At 47.9% G+C, this 20,653-nt stretch overlaps 1 protein-coding gene across 5 annotated transcripts in view; it reads left to right on the top strand.

Annotated features, from left to right (window-relative positions):
- The window catches only part of Ldlrad3 (low density lipoprotein receptor class A domain containing 3), a 242,004-nt gene extending 222,087 nt beyond the window's left edge, over window positions 1–19,917 (top strand). For all 5 annotated transcript variants that reach the window (XM_076570143.1, XM_076570142.1, XM_076570141.1 and 2 more), the window contains 2 exons: window positions 14,789–15,134; window positions 16,966–19,917. In XM_076570143.1, the coding sequence (XP_076426258.1) occupies window positions 14,789–15,134; window positions 16,966–17,215 (596 nt within the window). In that variant the 3' untranslated portion in view covers window positions 17,216–19,917. The remainder of the gene's footprint in view (window positions 1–14,788; window positions 15,135–16,965) is intronic.
- Window positions 19,918–20,653: the final 736 nt, after the last annotated feature.

Here is a 20,653-nt window from a genome sequence, read left to right as displayed (position 1 = left end):
GTGTACTTAAAATTACAGGTATTTTCTAATGTCTGGACTGTTTGTGGTAGGCTACACTAAAAAAGGAACTGAGCAAAAACAGATACAGGAGTGAATGGTCGCCTGTAGAGGAAGGAAGTGTCTGGAAGGCAGGTTGGGGAAGCAGCTTATCTGTCGCTTCATGTCTGTTCTTGCCTTTTCAGCTTTGAAATGTGCACACATATCCTTTCCTGAAAATAAAATCGAAAGTGAAATAAGTAGCCAGGGTAGTTCTGAGGTCCCCAGTGTCCCTTGTCTGTCCTGTAATGACTCATCCTTTTTAAGAGTGACTGGGCATCTTTGACTTCCTGATTGTGCTTGGTGAATGTATAATGAGTGAAGAATAGGCTGTATGTTGGCCCTCCACACAATTCATCTCCTGTCTATCACCTGGATCCTTGAGGACCCGCACCCCTCCTCCTGCGAAGGCTAGCTTGGGCCCTCAGTCAGCAACAGAAAGACTTGGGTTTTTTTGTTTGGCTTATTTTATGTGGTGTGTTAATGTTTCACAACTCCAGCCTGTCTTGGTTGACTGGAGGGCTTTCAGCAGGGATATATGGATTCTAAAGCGGCCCCAGGGAAACTTTGTCCTTTTTTCCTCCTTAAAGAATCAAGCAGATAAGACTGAATCCTTCATAGTCCCAGACCCTGTACTTACTCATCCTTTATAGAACAGTCAGGTCCTGTGACCTGCTGCCCAGGAGGCCCCTAGTGTTGAAATGAAGCCTGAAGAGCCTTGTCTTAGAGAACATTAAAATGCCCCACCGCTCCACCAAGCCTTCGTCTCAGAAACATAAATATGAGATATCCAAGGAGAAGACAGGATTGCTCAGGCAGGCAGTACTGCTCAGTCACCGGGGAGACCATGGCGGCAGAAAGCAGACAGATGTATTAATCATTCAAGGCTTCAGAGCTGATTTTGAGACCAAGTTTGCTGTTTCCTGTAAATGTAGGAACATTTTACTAGCTTGCTTCTGAGACAGCAAAAGAAGCGAGAGCCAGCCAGGCCTCATGGTGCCTATCTGTAATCCAGTGCCCTGGAGTCAAAGGCAGGATTCAAAGTTTAAGGCCAGCCGGGTGGTGGTGGCGCACGCCTTTAATCCCAGCACTTGGGAGGCAGAGGCAAGCGGATCTCTGTGAGTTTGAGGCCAGCCTGGGCTACAGAGTGAGTCTCAGGAAAGGTGCAAAGCTACACAGAGAAAACCTGTGTTTAAAAAAAAAAAAAAAAAAAAAAGTTTAAGACCAGCCTTGGCTCCATAGATGGACTCTGTCTCCAAACAGGGTTGGGTGAGCAAAAGCCAGTGGAAAAGAGATGCATTTGATCTCTCCTTGATTTCCTGATGTCTCCATTTCTTTACATCAGTATTCATGATTGCCATGTTCTGCGTGCTAGCCTGGTTTTTCAGAATTAGCTCATATGTGGGACAATCAAACTCTTGAGTTTTGTGAATCTTTGGGGTTTTTTTTTTTGTTTTGTTTTGTTTTGTTTTTTGGTTTTTCGAGACAGGGTTTCTCTGTGTAGCTTTTCGCCTTTCCTGGAACTCACTCGGTAGCCCAGGCTGGCCTCGAACTCACAGAGATCCACCTGGCTCTGCCTCCCGAGTGCTGGGATTAAAGGCGTGCGCCACCACCGCCCTGCTGAGTTTTGTGAATCTTAAAGTCACCATTGTGACCATGTTCCTTTTCCAGTGGAGCACCAAAGCGGCCAGAGGCAGCATTCACAAATGAGTGGGTATGGTGGTGTATCAATAACACTTTAAGGGCAGTCTTGGCCAGCCCTGACTAGAGCGTGGGTGCTGGAAGGCATAGGCCAAAAAAAAATCAGGCTGTAGGAGACTAAAGGGTCAGTTTTAGAGAGCTCTCTTGACTAGTGTTAGGAAACTGGGTTTGTCATAAGTAAGTGGCTCTCCAAGGCCATACAACAGGGAATGTGCCGTGAGTTTATTTTCTTCTGGAAAAGAACTTTCCAGATAGGGTGTGAAAAATGTGGAGCCAATGTAGAGAAGGACAAGACAAGAAGTTGAGGGACTAGATAGGAAGTTTGTGTCGTGCCAGGCAGCCGACAGTGATCACTTGGAAGCAGGATGAGGAAGCTGTGGCCCTGAGTTGGATATAAATGAAAGCCATCATGCAGTCTAACCCCGAAGCCTCCATCTTGCAGAGACTGGCCGGAGGTGCCTTTGGAGGATCGTTGTTGGGACGGGAGGATATTTGTTCTCTCAGCACCCACTAATGAGAGTTTATTTGCATTGACATAGCCTGACATAGATTTTTCTCTCCCCGGTTTATAGGGTGAGCCTTTTCCCTGCATTATTATCTGTGGGTGATTATGCCATACTCCCCAACCGATCAAAGTACCCTGCTCCTGAATCCTGCTGGGGTTTGCACATTCTGCCCTGGCCGCTGTCACAGAAGGCTCAATAAACTATTGCATTGTAACTCGGCAAGCCTTATTACTGGACCAGAAACCAACTGACCGTTGAGTTTAAAGAATGTCTGCTAAGCATTTAATTTTACAGCTTCCAGCAGACAGTCCAGGTAAATAGACACAGTAAGCAATAGAAATAGTAATTCTGCACAGTCCTTACTCAGCAAAGGCTGGGAGCCGCGGATGTTCATTTTAAGTTGCTTGCGGAAGCAGCTGAGGTTGTCTTGAGAGGAACCCCAGGACTGCCGAAGCTCCACCTTGCTCAGAAGAGAGCATTCCTCCCGCTCTGACTCCCTCTGACTGCCTTTGATTCTAGTGGGTCAGTTCATTCCAAGTCTACAGTCTCCTGTGCTGTCTTTCACTGGCGTTTGCTCTTACTTTGTTTAAGGCCATTTTACAGTCTTCAGTCCGAGCAGTGGAAGGGGACTCCAGCTTCCATGCCCACAGCACTCGTCCCTTGATGCTTTTTTAAGTGATGACATAATTGAGCAGAGTTCTGAAAAGGCCACCCAGGCCCTGGCTCCCAATTACCCTCATCATGAAGTCTTGGAAGCAATCTGAATTCCCATTAAAAAAAGAAAAGTCCTCTTCTACCTTAAACAGCCAATTAAATGCCTTACCCTACAGCCGGTTCTGTAACTGCCCTGGGCCCAATTTTTGACTGAGAAGCCCTTAGCCGACTACCTCCCTGGGTTGTCTCTAGGCCATTCCTCTTCACAGCTGGCTAGATCCAGGTTGCAGAGTCTTAGCAGGCTACCTCAGACTTTCACTATCCTCAGGAACTGGCGGGGGGGGGGGGGGGGGGGGGGGGGGGTAAGAAATCGATGGGGAAGGGGGATCTGCCTGGAGTGGCGGCTCAGTTGGTAGAGCACTTGCTGTGCAAGCATGAGGACCTGAATTTGGTCCCCAGAACCCACATTTAAAAAGCTAGAGGTTGTAGTGTACGCTTGCCATTTCAGCTCTGGGGCGGCAGAGACAAGGATTCCCCGGGGGCTTGTTCACCAGCCAGCCTAACCTACCGAGGCCCGGGCCAATGAAAAACCCTGTCTCAAAGATATAAGGTGGGCAGAGTTGAGGAACAGCCCCAGTTGTCCCTAGCCTCTTGAAGCACACATGTGCATCTGCACACACATGCTCCTGCACATACTCACATGCGCACACACCATAAAAAGGAAAGAAAATTTAAAAAGAAGTTAAGGGAAGGATATCCATTGGCAGTTTATGTGGAGTTCCTGGGTTTGGGGGAGATCTGCCCCCATTTTCCCAGTGGTAGGCACACGTCGTGTGTGGAGGGGGGGGGGATAACACTGGAAGCTCTTACCATGACAGGTATCTGCCTGTCTGCCTTTGGTCCTGGGACTTCCTTCTTTCCCCCACCTCTTTGTGCCCTCCCCTCCTCCTCCGCCTGCCCTTCAGTCTCATTGTGAGTGTAATCTTAGAGCCATTCTCCTAACTCCAGGACCCTTCAGCAGTCTTTGGAGCCGTCTTGGTAGTCCGTTCCCCCCCCCGGCCCCCCCCCCCCCCCGACTTCCCTCTGACCAAGGGTAGATGGCTCTGGTTGTGGTCTGATGTTCTGCAGCCCCAGTATTCCCATCACCCCTCTCCCCTTTTGGTTAATTTTAGCAACTTGAGTTGCCATGGTAATGGTTCAGTGGAGTTTTCATGGCTCCCTTTGGATTCAGTCATTGGCTGGTCTGCCCTTTAGATTAAGCTTTTTCAATCGACATCTAAATTGGGACAGGGGGTGGGCATAGAATAGGGATCCAGAGGCGAGGAGCTCTTAGGATGTTTGTTTTAAACAGGAAAGTCGGGGTGAGTGAGGGGATGCCCTTGGTTTACAGTGGCCATGACAGTTCCTTGAGGCTAGCAGCTTTGAGAGAATGTGTAGTAGGAGGGCTGGAGATGTGCCACCCCCAGGCTTCCAGCACTCCTGGATGCAGGCTCTTATGAGTTCACTCAGCTCAATTAAAAAATAATAATAATAGTCTTAATGTTCATATCAACTCTGCTGGCCACAGGCTTTGAAACCCAGTTTTACAGATGAGTTTGGCTCTACATTGTCCATATAGTTCCTGGCAAACAGGACAGGATGCTAACCCCGCCCCCAAAACTCGCAGACCTGGACCAACCACTGAGCATCCTGCCTCCTTTTAACTAGATACACCTGTCCTTACATCCAGTACCCTGAGCTTCACAGTCACTGGGATCAGAGGTGGAGAAACTGGACATTGGACAAGCCCAAGTTATGCTGGGGGCTCAGAAGCAGAAGTGGGGTGTGGGAAATTTGGAGACATGGGTTGTATTTGGGAGGTAGGAGGACAGACAGGGACAGTAACAGAGAGAATGAATGAACAGACCTTGTGTGAAAACACCTCTGTCCTGCTGCAACCAACCCAGGAAGAGTAGCTTGCTCTGGGACAGATGTGCAGGCAGACTGCTGTCTCTAAAACAATCCAGGAAGCCGAAGATAATCCCAGAAACAGTGGGCCCAGTCAGCAAGGGCATGATTAGTGACTGACAGCATGCCTCACTTGTGTCTCTGCTTCCAGCTAAGGAGCAAGTAGAAGACAGACTTGCTCCCTTAACTGACTGCAGGACTACTCAGTGTTAGTGAGAGAGAGCCTCAGCGTCTCTGAATCGGCAAACTTCACTCAGTGTGCACACATGTACACACGCACGAACGCATGTACCACAGGTGACCCTTGCCTCCTCTTAGCATTCTCTGCCCTCAGCTTGCCTCAGTCTCTGCCAGAGCACCATGGACAGGGGCTGGCTAGCCTCCCTCGCTATTCTCATTTGGGCAGGTTTCATTCCTTTTGTTCCGAATGAAGTAATGCACACACACACACACACCCCTGAAAGCCCTGACCTCCTGCATGTTGATAGATGCTGGTATAAAAACAGCGTAAGATGACATGGGAAGGATCCACTTAATTCCAGCAGAAGAGACAGTGGAGAGTTTCACAAACACAGCGACACCAGGAGGTCGGCAGGATGTGCCAGGTCCGGTGGAGAAGCAGCTTGGAGGTCCCGCAGAGGAGATGGATGCTAGGCTGGCCCCTCTACTCACAGTTCTTGTGTGTCCTCCCTGCGTGGCACTGACTTCCTGGGCTGTGGCAGCCAGCCTCCCCGTGGCTTAGTCCAGTGGAGCCAGAAGAATGTTGGAGGGTAGGAACACCAAAAGGTCAGAATGTGGTACTTGGTGATACTTCACCCACTGAGTACCCAACCTTTTAGGTCTCTCCGATCCTGGGAGATTCTAGACACCATATCCCCAGCCCTTCAAGCCTAGGCAGCTTCCTTGTGTCTCTCTCTGAAACTACTTTTCTGATCTGGAAGATTGTGGGACCCAGCATTTGTATGACCCAGGCTCTAAACAAGTAGTAAACGTCGGAAGGACCTTGCGTACCATGTTCTTGGCTAGTGCAGACAGCATGTGGGGAAGCACTAGATGAGGGACACTCGGAGCCCAAGCACCACAATAAGAATTTCTACCCTTGAGAGGCAGAAAGTTCTGGAAAGACTGGGGAGGCAGCAGAACCAGGCCCAGGCTGCACGTCCTTATGTCAGGTCAGCATCTTAGTCACGTGGGGAGGAAACTGCACTGCCTTCACACTCTGGGCCTATATATAGATAGTCCCAGGAAGGTGTGTCATTGCCCCCACCACACATGTAAGGGGAATGTTCCAGAAGGATGGAACTGTTCTGATACACAGATACCATCTTCTCCCTAACCCTGAGCTGATTCAACCATGAATAGTTTTTCATTGTCTGATCCCCCCCCCCCCCATATAGAGGATTGAACTTAGGGCTGCACACAAGCTAGTTGAGCACTCTGTCTCTGAACTGCCCCAGCCCTGGTTTTCCGTGCTCTGAACCAACACTCTGGACAGGTTTGTTCAGGAAAACCTGTCTTCCTACTGCTTGCTTTTCTTGTGTGTGGGTTCAGTTTCTGCTCCGTCACTTCGGGGCCATATGACCTGGGACTTGCTTCTTACCTGTGGATCTAAGCGAAGACTCACTGAGGAGGACATCCCATCAGGAAGGCCTGGTTTCGCATTCCAAGACAGCCTATGGCTACCGTTAGAGCGCCTCTGCCTCCCTCCCCCAGAAGTCGTTATTATTTGAAGTATCAAGTGTTGTACAGGGATGAGCAAGCAAAACACACTCTGCCCTGGTTGGGTTGTGTTCCAGCAGACAAGAAGGACAATTGACACAGTGTGTAACAGTGAGTAGTGACAATTGGACTGGGAATTGACCCTCCCGTCCAGCCTAGAGAGCAGCTATGAGGTTGCGAGCAGGTGCTGCACACTCTTAGCGTCCTGAAAACACCTCAGGGAAGCCAGCAGGTCAGGAGCAGCAGGGTATAGATAGAGGCAACATTGAAGGTCAGAATGGCCACGGGGACAAGATGATGCTGGGCCTGGAGGCCAAGTGAGGACTCCCGCTTTGTGCTGAGCACCTGGGAAGCCTCTGAGGATTTTGAGCCAAGGACTGACCTAAGCAAGTGAAGGAACATCCTGTAACCATTTGGAAAGGGGACTAGGGAGTGGGGGTTGGGGACAAGGTACAGGTGACAGTGGCTGGGGGTGGCGCTAGTGCTGAGACAGCAGGACTCATAATTGGGGTCCTGATTGGCCTTGGGATCCCTGTCAAGCATCCTTGTCCTGCTGGCCCTGGGACCAGAACAAAATCAACAGCCCTGCCCTCCTGGACGCAAGGGCCATGGGTCATCGTGTTCCTATCAGGAATCTCAAGAAGCAGTGAATTTGCTCATAGCTAATAAAACTGCCCCCTGGGAGCCCTGGGTGGAATGCTTCCGTCACCAGCCCATTCCCTGAATTATTCAGATAGTTTTCTGCTCTCAGAGCTGCCAGTGTGCGCACTCAGCATTTCCCTGGGTAATAAGGTTTTGTGGGCAGAAGTGGCTCTGATGAACTGATTACTGGGGGAGCTGCGAGAGCAGCTTGAGGATGTGGTGAACGCATAAGAGCAGCCTTGGACTCCCGGAGAATTTAAACAGGATCAGCTCCTGCTACTCGGTCTTGTCAAGTGTGGGAGGCATTGGGTGGCATCCAGCCCTGTCCATGGCTTCCCTCATTTCTCTAAGGATCAAGTGCACAGTTGTAGGTTCCTATCAGTAACAGTGACACTGAACTTCCAACTGCTGGGGCCGGGAAGCTGGGACTTGCTGCTGCAGGAACAGAACCGGGCTGAGACAGTCGCATAGCAGCTTATGTCCTTCTAGATGGCAGCTGAAGCCACAGAACTTTCTCCAGCATGTGTCTAAAGGCCAGGGATGCCCCCTCTGGTTTATTAAAAGACAGCCGCCAGAATGATGGGAAAGTAGTCTTTTGGAAAATGATGTACAGTCTATCCTATGTCCACATAGCGGTAAGGCTAATGAAATTTCCTCAGACAGACTTGTGGGATCGTCACAAGGAACATTTGTCTAGTAAAGGCTCTGTAAAGTCCTGTAATGATAGCTGTTAGTAATGGCAGATGTGGCAAGTACTTACTCTGCCAAATGCCACTCCCGGTCTGCTTATACTCAAAAGGCAGAGTTGAGCTCTGACTGAGAGTGGATAGTACAGAAGGCACACAATATATTTACTGTCTTGCCCTTGACAGAAAAGGTTCACCAACCCTGTCTACACCGGTGTAAAATACACTTTCATCTAGGGGAACTCTGGTAGGTTTGTGGGGTGGAGGGAACATTTTGTCTGCAGCTAATGTTGTTCTAATGATTAGCCGTAGTAATGAACGTGGTTCCTTACGATGAGACTCAAGTGCAAGTTGGAGGCTGTGAGCACTGAGTCAAATGCCTGCCTCAGTCAGACAGAAGCAGGTGGACCCAGGCCTGTGTGAAGCTGGTTTGCGACACAGGTGCCAAGATAGTTTGCCAAGAAAGGACAGGCTTCCAACCAACAGTGCCGGGGAAGCGGGCTGTCCGCACAAATTGATGGAAAGAAAGCACCTTGACCTTTCTCTTGTTCCATAAACAGGAATTAACTAGCAGTACATCATCGATGTAAATAGAGGCACTAAAGCTATATCATTCTTGCTAGGTAAAAATTCAGCCGAGGATTCCTTGGGTAGTATACAGGAAGCACAAACCATTAAGAAGGAATTGCTGCATTGGGCTCCATTAAATTCAGAAAGAAAAAGAAAGACACTAAAGGAGATGAAAAAGAAACCACAGCTTAGAAGATCAGTTGTAAAACATGATGGGATAGACATGTGTCCCAGATCATCTGAAATACTCTTCCTCAATAGTAATTAGCAGCCAAGCAATCCAGTTTTCCTACATTTTATTTTTGCTACATATTTGTATGTGTGTTTGAAAGTGCATGCCACCACCCGAATGTGGAGGTCAGAGAAAGTTTATGGGAACCGGGTCTCTCTTAATTGTACCTTGTGGGTCCCGGGGATTGAACTCTGCTTTGGTGGGGCTTAGTGGCACTGGACCATCTCACAAAGGAATGGGGTAGGAAGGCATGCAAGGCTCCAGATCTCGATTGTGGGGATAGCTGTTAGCGTTGCCAAACTCATCCGCCTATGGATTTTAAAGAGGAAATTTTATTGTGCATAAATTACACCTCAATAAACTTGATTTGTTAAAGTATTCAGTTTGAAGAAATAAAAGGCAGGCACGTGAGAGTTGATTTTTCAAAGGAATGATGAGGAGTCAGTTTGCGGCGTACCAGATAGTCCAGAAACAGGAATTCAGGACTCAGGAGGGCAGGCTTCAGTCTAAGGGGCCATCTTTAGACAATGTGTCCTTGATAGGAGGTGTCCCAGGAAGGTGGGCAGGGAGGTGTGAGCCCTGAAGCTCCTCACATGTGTTGGGAGAGAAGGAAGTGGTAATCAGACAGACACGTACTGTCGGTCATGGAAAGCCGAAGGAAGACAACAGTGGATGGTCTTAAAGACATCATACTGTGCAAGTGACACTGTAGACGTGAGCGAACACTGGGAAGGTCGTTCTCCTGCTCTTCTCTGTCCACTGGGAAGGTTGTTCTCCTGCTAATCTCTGTCCACTGGGAAGGTTGTTCTCCTGCTCATCTCTGTCCACTGGGAAGGTCGTTCTCCCGCTCATCTCTCTCCACCAGCATCTTTCCCTCCATAGAAACCTCCTGTGTCCCACCATCTCTGCGTCTTCCAGAACTGGGGGATACATGTGTTGATTTGGCCCATTTTACACTACTCGATTGTCAGGAAATATCTGGAGTTTGGTAGCTTTATAAAGGGGAAAAGGGTTGTTTTGCTCAAAGTTTCTAGAATCAAAGGTCCATATTTTCTGAGGAATTACTAAGGGGATGCAAGGTGCCACCCAGGGTGAGACGAAGTGAGAGAGAAAGGAGAGAGAGACTGTCAGTTCTTCCCTGTGTCTCTGTGTCAGGAGGTGTGTGGGTACGGGCATGCATGTGGAAACCAGGAGGTAATCTCAGTTGACATTGCTCAGGTGTTGTCTACCTCTTTTGTTTTGAGTTGAGGCAGGGCCTCTCTAGCCTGGGGCTGCCGAGTAGGCATGGCTGACTAGGACGTGAGCCCCAAGGCTCACTGTCTCTGCTTCCCCAGTGCTGGGATCACAAGTATGTGTCATGATTTCCAACTTGTAGTTAATGTGGCTTCTGGGGATTGAACTCAGGCCCTTATGCTTTCGAGGCCAGCAGCTTACATGAATGAGTAGGGCCCCAGCTTTCTCCCTCTTCTTAGAAAGCACTCATAATTCCATCATGGGGTTTCTGCCCTGATGGCTTTATATAATCCTCATTACCTCCTAAAGGTTCCACTTCTAGACACATAGAGTAACTTTCTACCCTCCTAATACTGCAAAGTGGGGGTGAAATTCCAACTCATGAGAACTTGGGGTGACGCACACACTTTAAAGCAATGTGTAAACTGTAGCAGTTCTCTTATAAACTTTGTTTACTCTCTTACTGGTCAATACATCTTCCAAATACTTCCACAGCAGTGTGTGTTGTGTAAATTTTAAAATAGTAATATTATACAGAAACAGCATAATTTATTGAATCAAGCTGTGATGATAGACATTTACATTTTGTTATATTTACTACTACAAACAATGTTTTCATGAATACTGGTACTAAAATGTAATTTCTGGGCTGGGGCCATAGCACAATGGTAAAATGCTTGCCTAGCATGCATAACAGTCTGGGTTTGAACCTCAGCCATGCAGAGGAAAAAATATTGCTCATTTTTACTGTGATACTGTGTCAAACATAATTATATTTTTAATATACATTCGTCTCTCAGTGTCCGTGATGGATTGGTTCCATGACACCAAAATCCACAGCTGTTAGAGGCTCTTGCATAAAATGCTATATTTGCATAGAATTTATATACATTTTCCTGTGTACTTTAAGTCACCTCTGGATTATTTATACCTGGTACAGTGTGGGTGCCCTGTAACTAGTTCTTACTCTGTGTTGTTTAGCGAATAATGGCCCCAAAATGTCTGCACATATTCAGTAAGGATGAATATATCAAATGCACCATTTCTGAAATTTGGGGGTGCAGAACGGATGCGGAACCCCACCTGTAGATACAGAGAGCTGCTCTATGTTGTTCCTCTCCCCCACTTTGTAGCCACTTGTTCTCCCACTAGCCACCCCTGAATAAACCCCATGCATCAATATACATGTTTTCCTGAGACCCACCCAGCGGAATATAAACCCTACCTCAGCCTTTGGCCAAGCCAGTGGACAAAATGCCAGTATCCTGGAGGAAATTTGATTTTCATTTGCAAGAATGTATTTTATAGATGGGAAGGAACGCTAAATCACAGCTCTCAGCTGCCCCAGTCCGGATGGCAGCTCTGAGTTAGTCAAAGGTGGTTCTCCCAGGACACCAGCCTTCTGCTAGAAAGCTACCATTGTTAAGTGGTCAGGTGGCTGTCTCAGGGCCAAAGCACCCAGAAATGGTGCAAAGCACAGCTTCCCCAGCACGAGCCACTGACTGCTTCGAGAGTCTGGAGATCTCCAGTAAGAGCAGAAGGCCCAGAATTAATACGGCACAAAAGCAGATCCAGGATAGGAATTTAAGATGTTTGACGGTAGACCAGGAGGGCATTCGCTTGAGGGACAGCCAGAATAAATGGAAACTTCATTATCCGTGGATCACACACTTGGAACGCAGGTCCCAGGCAACTCTGATGTTAGTAATTTGGCCAGCAGGCTCATTAGGCTCTTAAGAAAAGTGGGCCTAGTTAATGAATTAATGCAAGATGACATTTTACACACAGAGCAAAAAACGAGCACAGGCAGCTCTTGAGTTATGTGGCATCATAATTCCTTGAGTGGATGTGATCGCTGCTCCTCGACTGCCAAAGTGGCAGGTCTGGAGGGAGGCGGCGTTCTGAGACAACAGTGAGATCCTTAGGATACAAAAGCCCTCACTGTCTGCTCGTTAAAGAGCTCCCTCTTGGATCTATAATGCTGCCAGTGGTCAGACGGATGTCAGAGTTTCGGAATCGCTGAACACTTTTACTTTCCGTGAGAAAATCTACCCAGCTCCGCTCCCCCACCCCACCAAGGGTCTCCACCACTTGTGCAGAGAGGGATGGTGAGGATATCAAGAATGCACATGCTAAGAAGTGGCATTAACTAGTTAGAGCCGATGGGTCCTGGAGATGGACAGCACAGATGGTAGCACAACAACCTGAATTCACTTAATGCTACTCAACTGTACACTTAAAACGCTGTTTGTGGTATGCACACTTCATTATGGCGATTTTAAAGTAATGTTGCTTTTTAAAAGAATCAGCATTGCTAAGTGCAAACCCTTGTCAGGCTGTGCTCAACACTCTGCATATATATGCATTGTGTCTTCTGATGACCGACCGGGGAGATGCATGCTGTTAACTTTCTCAGCCCTGCTATTATTTTACGAAAGTTAAATCACTTGCCTGGGCTCAGGCACCTGGAAGTGATGGTTCCAGGATCCACCCCAGAGCTCTATAACCTCTCAGGTCTGTGCAGGAAATAACCACAGAAGGTATTTTAATCCTGAATTCTGAAATACACACACACACACACACACACACACACACACACACACACACACACACACACTGTTTTAGTTACCTAAGCTAAGAACTGAGTGGCAGTTATTTGTCTCCAGGAAAGTCCAAAGCCTCTTTCCTCCGGTAACTTACAGATGTGTACTTCCACCTTTAAACGGCTTGTATTTACCTCTTTCTGTACAGTTCAGATGTGCAGGGCCTGTTAGAATGACAGCCGGGAACTGGGGGGATCTCCTCGCTTTTAGTCCAAGTTGGGTGTGGCTAGAGAGAAAAGTTAACAACAGAGAGAAGGGCCCTGAAGGGGTCTCATTGCAATGATATTTTTTTTTTAATCAGGAAGGCAGAGATGATGCATTCTACAGGCTTTAGAAGGAGGCCACCTGGCTGCCAGGCTCCTTCTGTGACCAGGGACAGGTTAACCCACCTCCATGAGTTAAAATAGAAATTATAATAGCACCTACTGTTTACCATAGAGTGTGACTAAACAGATGGTTGTTGTGGAGTTCTGTGCATTTATTGAGTGCCTACTGTCTGCCGCGTCTCCTCCTTCACTCGGGGACCCTAGTGACAAACAAAGCCAACAGCCCAGGGTGAAGGAGAGGGTGAATAACCGAGTTCCACCTCTAGCTGCTACTGCAGGTGACAAATGCCAGCCTTGCCGGGACCCACAGTAACCTCCTCCTGAGTCACAGATAGAGAAGCATGGGGCTGTGGTCCCAAATTCACCCTCTGGGACTGAAACTAGAATATTCTTCCCACGGGCACAGCAGTGGGTTGCTGTAGTTCTTTGGCACAAACAAGATGTCCCCAGGTTTCTGTTAGGGGCTGTTCTGGTTTCCTGTGCCTGCCTGGACCTCCTGAGGTTGTCATCTGTGTCCTGCTGGCTGGGAAGCAGGTCACCTGAAGCACTGAAGTGTGGCTCATTAGCATATGTGGGAGGAAGGTATTGTTAGTCAGCAGAAATGGGGTGTGACCCAGACCATCACCCTGAGACCTGAGGAAATGCCTGACAATTGTCTACTGAGTCTTCTTGGGTGCTTGCTCATAGAGCAGGGTCAGGCACTAGCTTAGGTCACACGGGCTCCTCCCTCAACCTCAATAATCTTAGGGGACCCAGCCTCACCAGGACACACTGTGCTCATCTTAAAAGCAGTGCCTTGGCTTAGTTGAGAGAGTACTTGCCTAGCATGTATGAAGTCCTGGATCCCATCCCCACGCTGCATAAGTGGGCAATGGTGACCCATGTCTGTAATCCCAGTGTCAGGGAGCAGAGGCAGGAGAATCAGAAATCCAAAGTCATCCTTGGCCACAGTGAGTCACAGGCCAGCCTGGAATATATGAAACCCTGAATTTAAAAAAAAAAAAAAAAAAAACAGAATTAAAGCAAACCCTTCGATACCATATACTGTGTGTCAAACACGCGTGTGAACGTAGCCCAAAGTGCCAGCGGCCGTTCTAGACCCTTGATATTGCCGTCTATGCCAGACTTCAGAAGCCCGGAGAATGTCTAGACTGTTTAGTTCCCAGCACTTCCCAAAGGGCACAGACACAGAAAGTAGGTTGACAGACAGACGCCAGAGTCTGTCCCTGTATCTGTGAAGGTCAACCCAGGGCCTGGCACAGAACAGAGCTCTGCAGACATTTGGAGCCCAGATGTACATACCTACCTTCCTCACATTAGTGTTATCATTCATTTTCAACGAAGAACTGATTTCTGGAACCCCAAGAACTCTCACTCTTGACCCCTGGGAATTACATTTCCCATCTCTGAGTTTTTAGTTAACTTCATTGAGACCTTATTCATAGAACATAAAATTCATTCATGTTAACTGTGTAATTCAGTAATTTTTTAGTTAACTTTCCAACATGCGCCATCACCGCCATAGTCTAGTTTGAGCACATTGTCAGTGACCCAGCAGGACCCCTCATGTCCATTTGAGGTTAATCCAGACACTGCTGTGCTTGCTGTCTCTGTGAACTGGCCTTTCAGGTGCATTGTATACAGTCTACAGTCTGGGATATTGGGGTTTTGCTTACTTCTCTGCATATTCCTGAAATTCGCACTCATGGCGTGTATCAGTATTTACATTTGGGGCTGTGTAAAATACATTGGGATATACCCCAGTCTGACTAACCATTCCACAGCTGATAAACATTTAGGGGTCTCCCTTTCTGGTGGCTGTAAATAGCCCTGCTCTGCTAACTGGCAAGACAGTTCTAGGTTGATTCTCAAAGGCTTAGAAAAGCCCACTTGTAATGTTCTCTCTTCCTCTCTTTTCTCCTGGCTTTCCCAGAACCAGGCAGTGGGCAGGTGTTCGTGACCTCAGACAACCAGCTCGTGTACTACCCCAGTATCACATACGCCATCATCGGCAGCTCCGTCATCTTCGTCCTGGTGGTGGCGCTGTTGGCACTGGTCCTGCACCATCAGCGAAAACGGAACAACCTCATGACCCTGCCTGTGCACCGGCTGCAGCATCCTGTTCTGCTCTCTCGCCTGGTGGTCCTGGACCACCCCCACCACTGTAACGTCACCTACAATGTCAATAATGGTGTTCAGTATGTGGCTAGCCAGGCCGAACAAAACGCCTCAGAAGTAGGCTCTCCACCCTCCTACTCCGAGGCCCTGCTGGACCAAAGGTGAGAGATTGCAGAGGAAGGCATCTAACATGGGAAAGACACATGTGTACACGCAGGGCTACCTAAGTCTAGCTGAGAATTTGGGCTTGGTAACTATAGGCAGTAACAGTGATTGACGTTTACCTACTCCGAGAATGTCCCATGTCATCTCTGGACACTTCTATGAGGAAAGTAACTGAGGCCCTGCAGTTTTAAGTCACTTATCTGGGGACCTACATGAAGGATTCCCTGCTCCTCCTTGGTTAAGCCACAATGTCACAGTTTTAGGCCATTGACCATTTCTGGGCCATATGTACTACTACAGAAAAGTATCATGGGAGATTTGGTTAATTTGTTGACTGAACGAGAGAATAAATAACTCCCTTGCCTTGCTTGGCTTCATTTATGAGGTAAAAGGAATGGTGTAGAGCACCCCGAACTTCATTGGTCAATGGATTGCTCACACAGATGGCATTGTTCATGAACCCCCAGTGTAGAAGGCCCAGACTGGGCTCCTGTAGTTAGAGTGGAAGGCCTAAATCATGCCTGTTTGGCTTCCCTATCCTTTTCTTTTATGGCCTCCATAATATCCCGTATAACCAAGGCTCTGTGTGTGTGTGTGTGTGTGTGTGTGTGTGTGTGTGTGTGTGTGTGTGAGAGAGAGAGAGAGAGAGAGAGAGAGAGAGAGAGAGAGAGAGAGAGAGAGAGAGAGATGGGGGAGATGGGTGGAGAGGTTGGAGATTGGAATCATGTCTCACACATGCTAAGCTCATGCTTTACCACTGTGTTCATCACACACACACACACACACACACACCAGACAACCTTCTTGGAAGTCCTGTGCTGCAGCCAGCTATCAGAGCCTGCGTAGATTACGACATTCCATGCCCTGCCTTCAGGTCCTCTGCTCAGTGCCCAGGACCTGTGTGTCACATTCAGCATTTTACCAATGTGCCTCCAGGGTGGCTGGCTCCTCCTTGGACGCTTCCCAGTGGCAGCTCCTGTGTGGTTTCATCTTCCTTTTCCCTCCTCGTCAAAGGCAGACAATACTTCAAGGACTGGGTGGGAGGCAGTGCTGCTGAGGAGTTCTGTAGGACCTCACTCGGCTAAGGAGCTTGCCACTCAGAACCTTTGCATTCGGGCCAACCAGAGGAGAGTAAGGCTAACCCCGATGAATCTGGAGACAGAGTGGTGGGGTTGCAGTCCCTGCATTGGTGCCTTACTAATCTGTGATCACAGGCCTCCAATTCCTCACCGGGACAGTAGACATAAAAGTAATGCCTATCTCAGGGGTCACTGTGAGCAGTCAAGGTGACAGAGGAGAGGTACAGCGACAAGTGCCTGACTTAATGACTTAGCAGTGGGGGAAGAGAGCAGAAGACAGAAGGTCTTGTCTGTTACAGAATTTTGTTGCAAGCAAGGTACAGAGAAAGAGATAGGGCACTTAGAGAGTGACTTCTCACCCTAGGCCACAGGAAGTTAGACTTAGTAAGAGACCAGATCCCTCCCTTATCAAACTCTTGGCCGTAAGTCATTTAGCCCAGAACACCCAGGGTGATCTGAGGGTGGTGTTTAACAGCCTCGTTCCTGCCCACCTAGAGGAGAGATACGATACGGGCACTGCCCATTGGACAGGAACAGCCAGGGCACACTGACCTTGCTGTCCTTCACGTTTCAAACCACTGGTTTTGCTGGTCTTAGGTCTCCTTCGTACTTGGCAGTAAAGCCTTACTCTTCTCCTAGCCATCTGCTCAGAAACGGGCTGTGTGAGGGCTGGGTCTGAATCACCTGCCTCATCTTGACTCTGATGTGTTGTCTCCCCTCTGCCTTCCTCCTGCCTTCTCTCTTGCAGACCTGCGTGGTATGACCTTCCTCCTCCACCCTACTCGTCCGACACCGAGTCTCTGAACCAGGCTGACCTGCCTCCTTATCGCTCCCGCTCAGGTAGTGCCTACAGTGTCAGTGCGGGCTCCCAGGCGGCCAGCAGCCTCCTGAGTGTGGAAGACAGCAGCCACAGCCCAGAGCAGCCTGGCCCTCCAGAGGGCCCTGCTGAGCCCAGAGACTCCATGCCCAGGGAGGGCACTGAAGAAATAGAAAACTAAAGTGATTCCAAAGTCCATGTGGGTAGATCTGCTCCACCTTGTTGAATTCTAACAACAGCCTGTGCTCATGAGACGCTCTTTGAGCTCCTTTTGAGGATGTCTCAAGTTGAAGTTTGGGGTGCTGATTGCTCCCCATCACCATCTCTTCCTCCAGATTTCAGGGATGTTCCTTGGAATGACCTGGCACTCCTCTGCCCTCTTAGTTGACATGCTGTGTTGTCATCTTCTGTGAGGTCGCTGTTCTTCAGGGCCTACGATTATAGCCTCCTGCTTCAGATGACTGTGCTACCGTTGGTCCATCCAGTAGGTTTGTGACTGGGCAGGCAGCAGGGTGAAGCCATATGGAAGTGTCTTTGTCAAGGATCTGGGGCCACGTTGCTCATTCAGGTGAGAAGACACCAGACCAGGTCTCTTCTGGGCTGCCACCTTATAGCTACATTTGGAGACTGGGGTTGGAGGATGCTGCCAGAAGGCCATCATCCCAGGGCACTCCAGAAGTGTCCAGGGGAACATCAAATCCCACCTTGTACTGTCCTGTTCATCGTACTTACTGCAGCAAAGGCCAAAGAATAATTCTGACATGAACAACAGCTTTTGGCTCTCAGCACTCTCATTTGGTTTTGTGACAGATTCAGAAACAATCTACCTGGCCTTATAAATTTGCCTAAGAATCCTAATTTGAGAGCCTTCTCTAGAAGTGCAGATCCTCAGCATCATCCTTGAAAAAGTAGGAAAACCCTGCCACTGTTGAAAACCCTCAATTCCTAATGTATAGGTTACCAGAGCCTGGGTCTGCCTTGACCTGATGGTCCTTTTCCTGGCTTCTGGATTGTCCCCTTCCAAGATGACTTGGCATAGCTAAGGACGAGGACCCAAGTTAAGTTGGCCCAAACTGTGATCGAGCCCTTTGCCCCATAAAACAGGCCTAGTCTGTTGTGCCCATACCCGCAGCTTCAGGCCCCTAAGTTCCCCCAACACCTGGCAGTCTGTTTCCCATGTGCATTTGGACTTAAGGATGCTCCTAGAAGTCCTAACTTAGATGAGAACCACATTCAGTACCACCTGTGAGAACTCTCGGGTCACTGTACTGCACACACAGACCCAGGAACAGTGCACCAAGTCAGGGTTAGGGTTAGAGTGAGGGCCAGGTCCAGCCAAACATCCCGGCAGTTTCTCCTATGAGAGAAGTGGGCAATAGATAACTTGGAGTCAAGATTTCCCATTGGATTTTTTAAAGTCTCTTAGAAATGCATTTAAAACGGTGTGTTTGTTTTTTTCCCTTCTAGTTAAGGGACTATTTATATGTGTATAGGAAAGTTATCTGTTTGGTTTTGTTTTTGTTTCTCTTTTGGCGAGGTCCAAAGAAAGATGCAAAAAACAATGCTGCCTTTCCCCGGCCCCAGCCCATAATGTCACCTCAGACTCACCTACATGCCCGGCATTTACATTGGGGCATCTTGGAGTCACTATTTATCGAGTTCTTGAAAAATGCAGAGGGACAAGTCTCCCAACCTTTGTCTGTATGTTTAAACTACCTTTCCTCTCTCTTGATGCCTAGCCAGCCCTAGTGCATGACACCACCACCCACCCCCACCAACCAGGCAATAATGGGTAAACCATACTAACCAGGGACAAAACTGGAACCAGGTGATGCCACCTCAGGCAGCTGCCACCCATTCAAAGCTTTTTTCCACAGCTGACGAAACTTTCAATAACCTGTTCGATGCTAATTAAAATGGAGCCTGCAGGAAGCAGGGACGACGTGGCCTTCAATGATGCTGTTCTGTTGACTTTCCTTTTTAAATAAATCCAAACTAGACAGCTGGAAAGCTAGCCACTTGGGGTTTTGTTTGTTTGTTTGTTTTTGTTTTGCTTAAATAAGCCTAGCTGCTTGTATCTTTCATTTTTAAAATAGAAATTGAAGGTGTGTGTGTGTGTGTGTGTGTGTGTGTGTGTGTGTGTGTGTGTGTGTGTGTAACCCAGTGAAGAAAGAACTGGGTGACAGACGGAGCTTTCCTGGCTGTGCGTCTCATCCGGGTGAGTCAGTGGCTCTCTCCTCCTTTGATGGGTCCCTGCTTCTTTTTGGTGCTCTGAAAGTTGTCTGGAGGAAAGGATTCTAATTTTAATTAACTGAGCAGTGAGCTAATCTCATGAGCTTTCTGCTTCAAGGCATTTTAGGAAAAACAAATGGTTTTAGTAGATAAGGGGAGCCTATTAATGTTGTTTGTTTTTTGTTTTGTTTTTTCCAAACAAACACAGGAACATTTTTACTGTAGATTTGATTTTTAAAAATAATAATAATAATAGTAATAATAAATAAGATAGAAAAGCTCTGGGCCTTGAGGTTTTTTCCCCTTTCTTCTCAAGATACCAAGTAAGTGGCTAGCAATATTTTTTTAAATTCATTCCAGCCAGGATTTTTTAAATACACCAGCCAGAAAAATGGTCTCCGCTGTGTCTTCTCTGTGTGACCCGTGCTTCGTTTTGACACTACACTCGCCTCACTGTGATTGGAAACTCACTGCCTGACTTAACTGCCTCTTCCTTGCAATTGACAATGTTTTTGAAATTCAACTAAGTTGTTAATAAATAGTGTGTGATATTCAAAATTAATGTAAACTGGAAGGTTTTATGTGGTTGCTTTTTTTGGTTTGTTTGTTTTTTTAATTTTTATACTCAAATAAACTTGCGGTTTCATTCTTTCTGCTGTGTGAACGTCTCTTGACCCACTTTTCTGGCCCCCCCCCAACAACATAAAAAGAGGGTGATCATCTCTGGCTTAGTTTCCCCAACAAATACCATAATAAAATGAGGGAAAGGAAGAATATATTGGTGAACCTTCCAAATGTGGTGGGTATTTGGGGTTCTGCTGGTGTGATTGGACTAGTGGGGAGAAATTGTGCACCCCAGTTAGTGTAATGGCCCTGGGAAGTGAGTGAGTCCTGTCTTACGGCGTTTGTAGTTCCAGGACAAGGCAAGTGGCTGCTGCGGTAACTGTTGCATATTCTTGCCACAGATTCAAAGACTGAACCTGACACAGGCATGCTTGTGAATATGGATTGTTCCAAAGCAGCAAGGGAGCATCTCCACGTCCCTGCAGGTCTACTTTAGAGCACATGTTGACTGATGTGTACAATGTGTAGGCGTCTAGATGCCCAGTGGGACCCCGGCACCCACAGCCAACAAAGTGAGTTCGTCCGTGGTCAGAACTGAAATCCACATGAAAATGTAAATGCAAATCTTCAGACCAAGATTTGGGTCATGTATTATTCCCCTGCTCCTAGGGGATGGAGCTGTCAGGCAAGGGTATCCCAAGAGCCCTGTGTGGTATTCTACCCCGAATGCTCTAAAGCACAATGCCCCAAATGCTTGTTCATGTATTCATTCTTCGTTTCTCATGCTGCCCTCTGAATCCGATTTTTGTTGATCCCAAGATAA

This window comes from Peromyscus maniculatus, chromosome 4, assembly GCF_049852395.1.
Source record: "Peromyscus maniculatus bairdii isolate BWxNUB_F1_BW_parent chromosome 4, HU_Pman_BW_mat_3.1, whole genome shotgun sequence".
Taxonomy (NCBI): Eukaryota; Metazoa; Chordata; class Mammalia; order Rodentia; family Cricetidae; genus Peromyscus; species Peromyscus maniculatus.
This window is presented reverse-complemented; position numbering and strand designations above follow the sequence as displayed.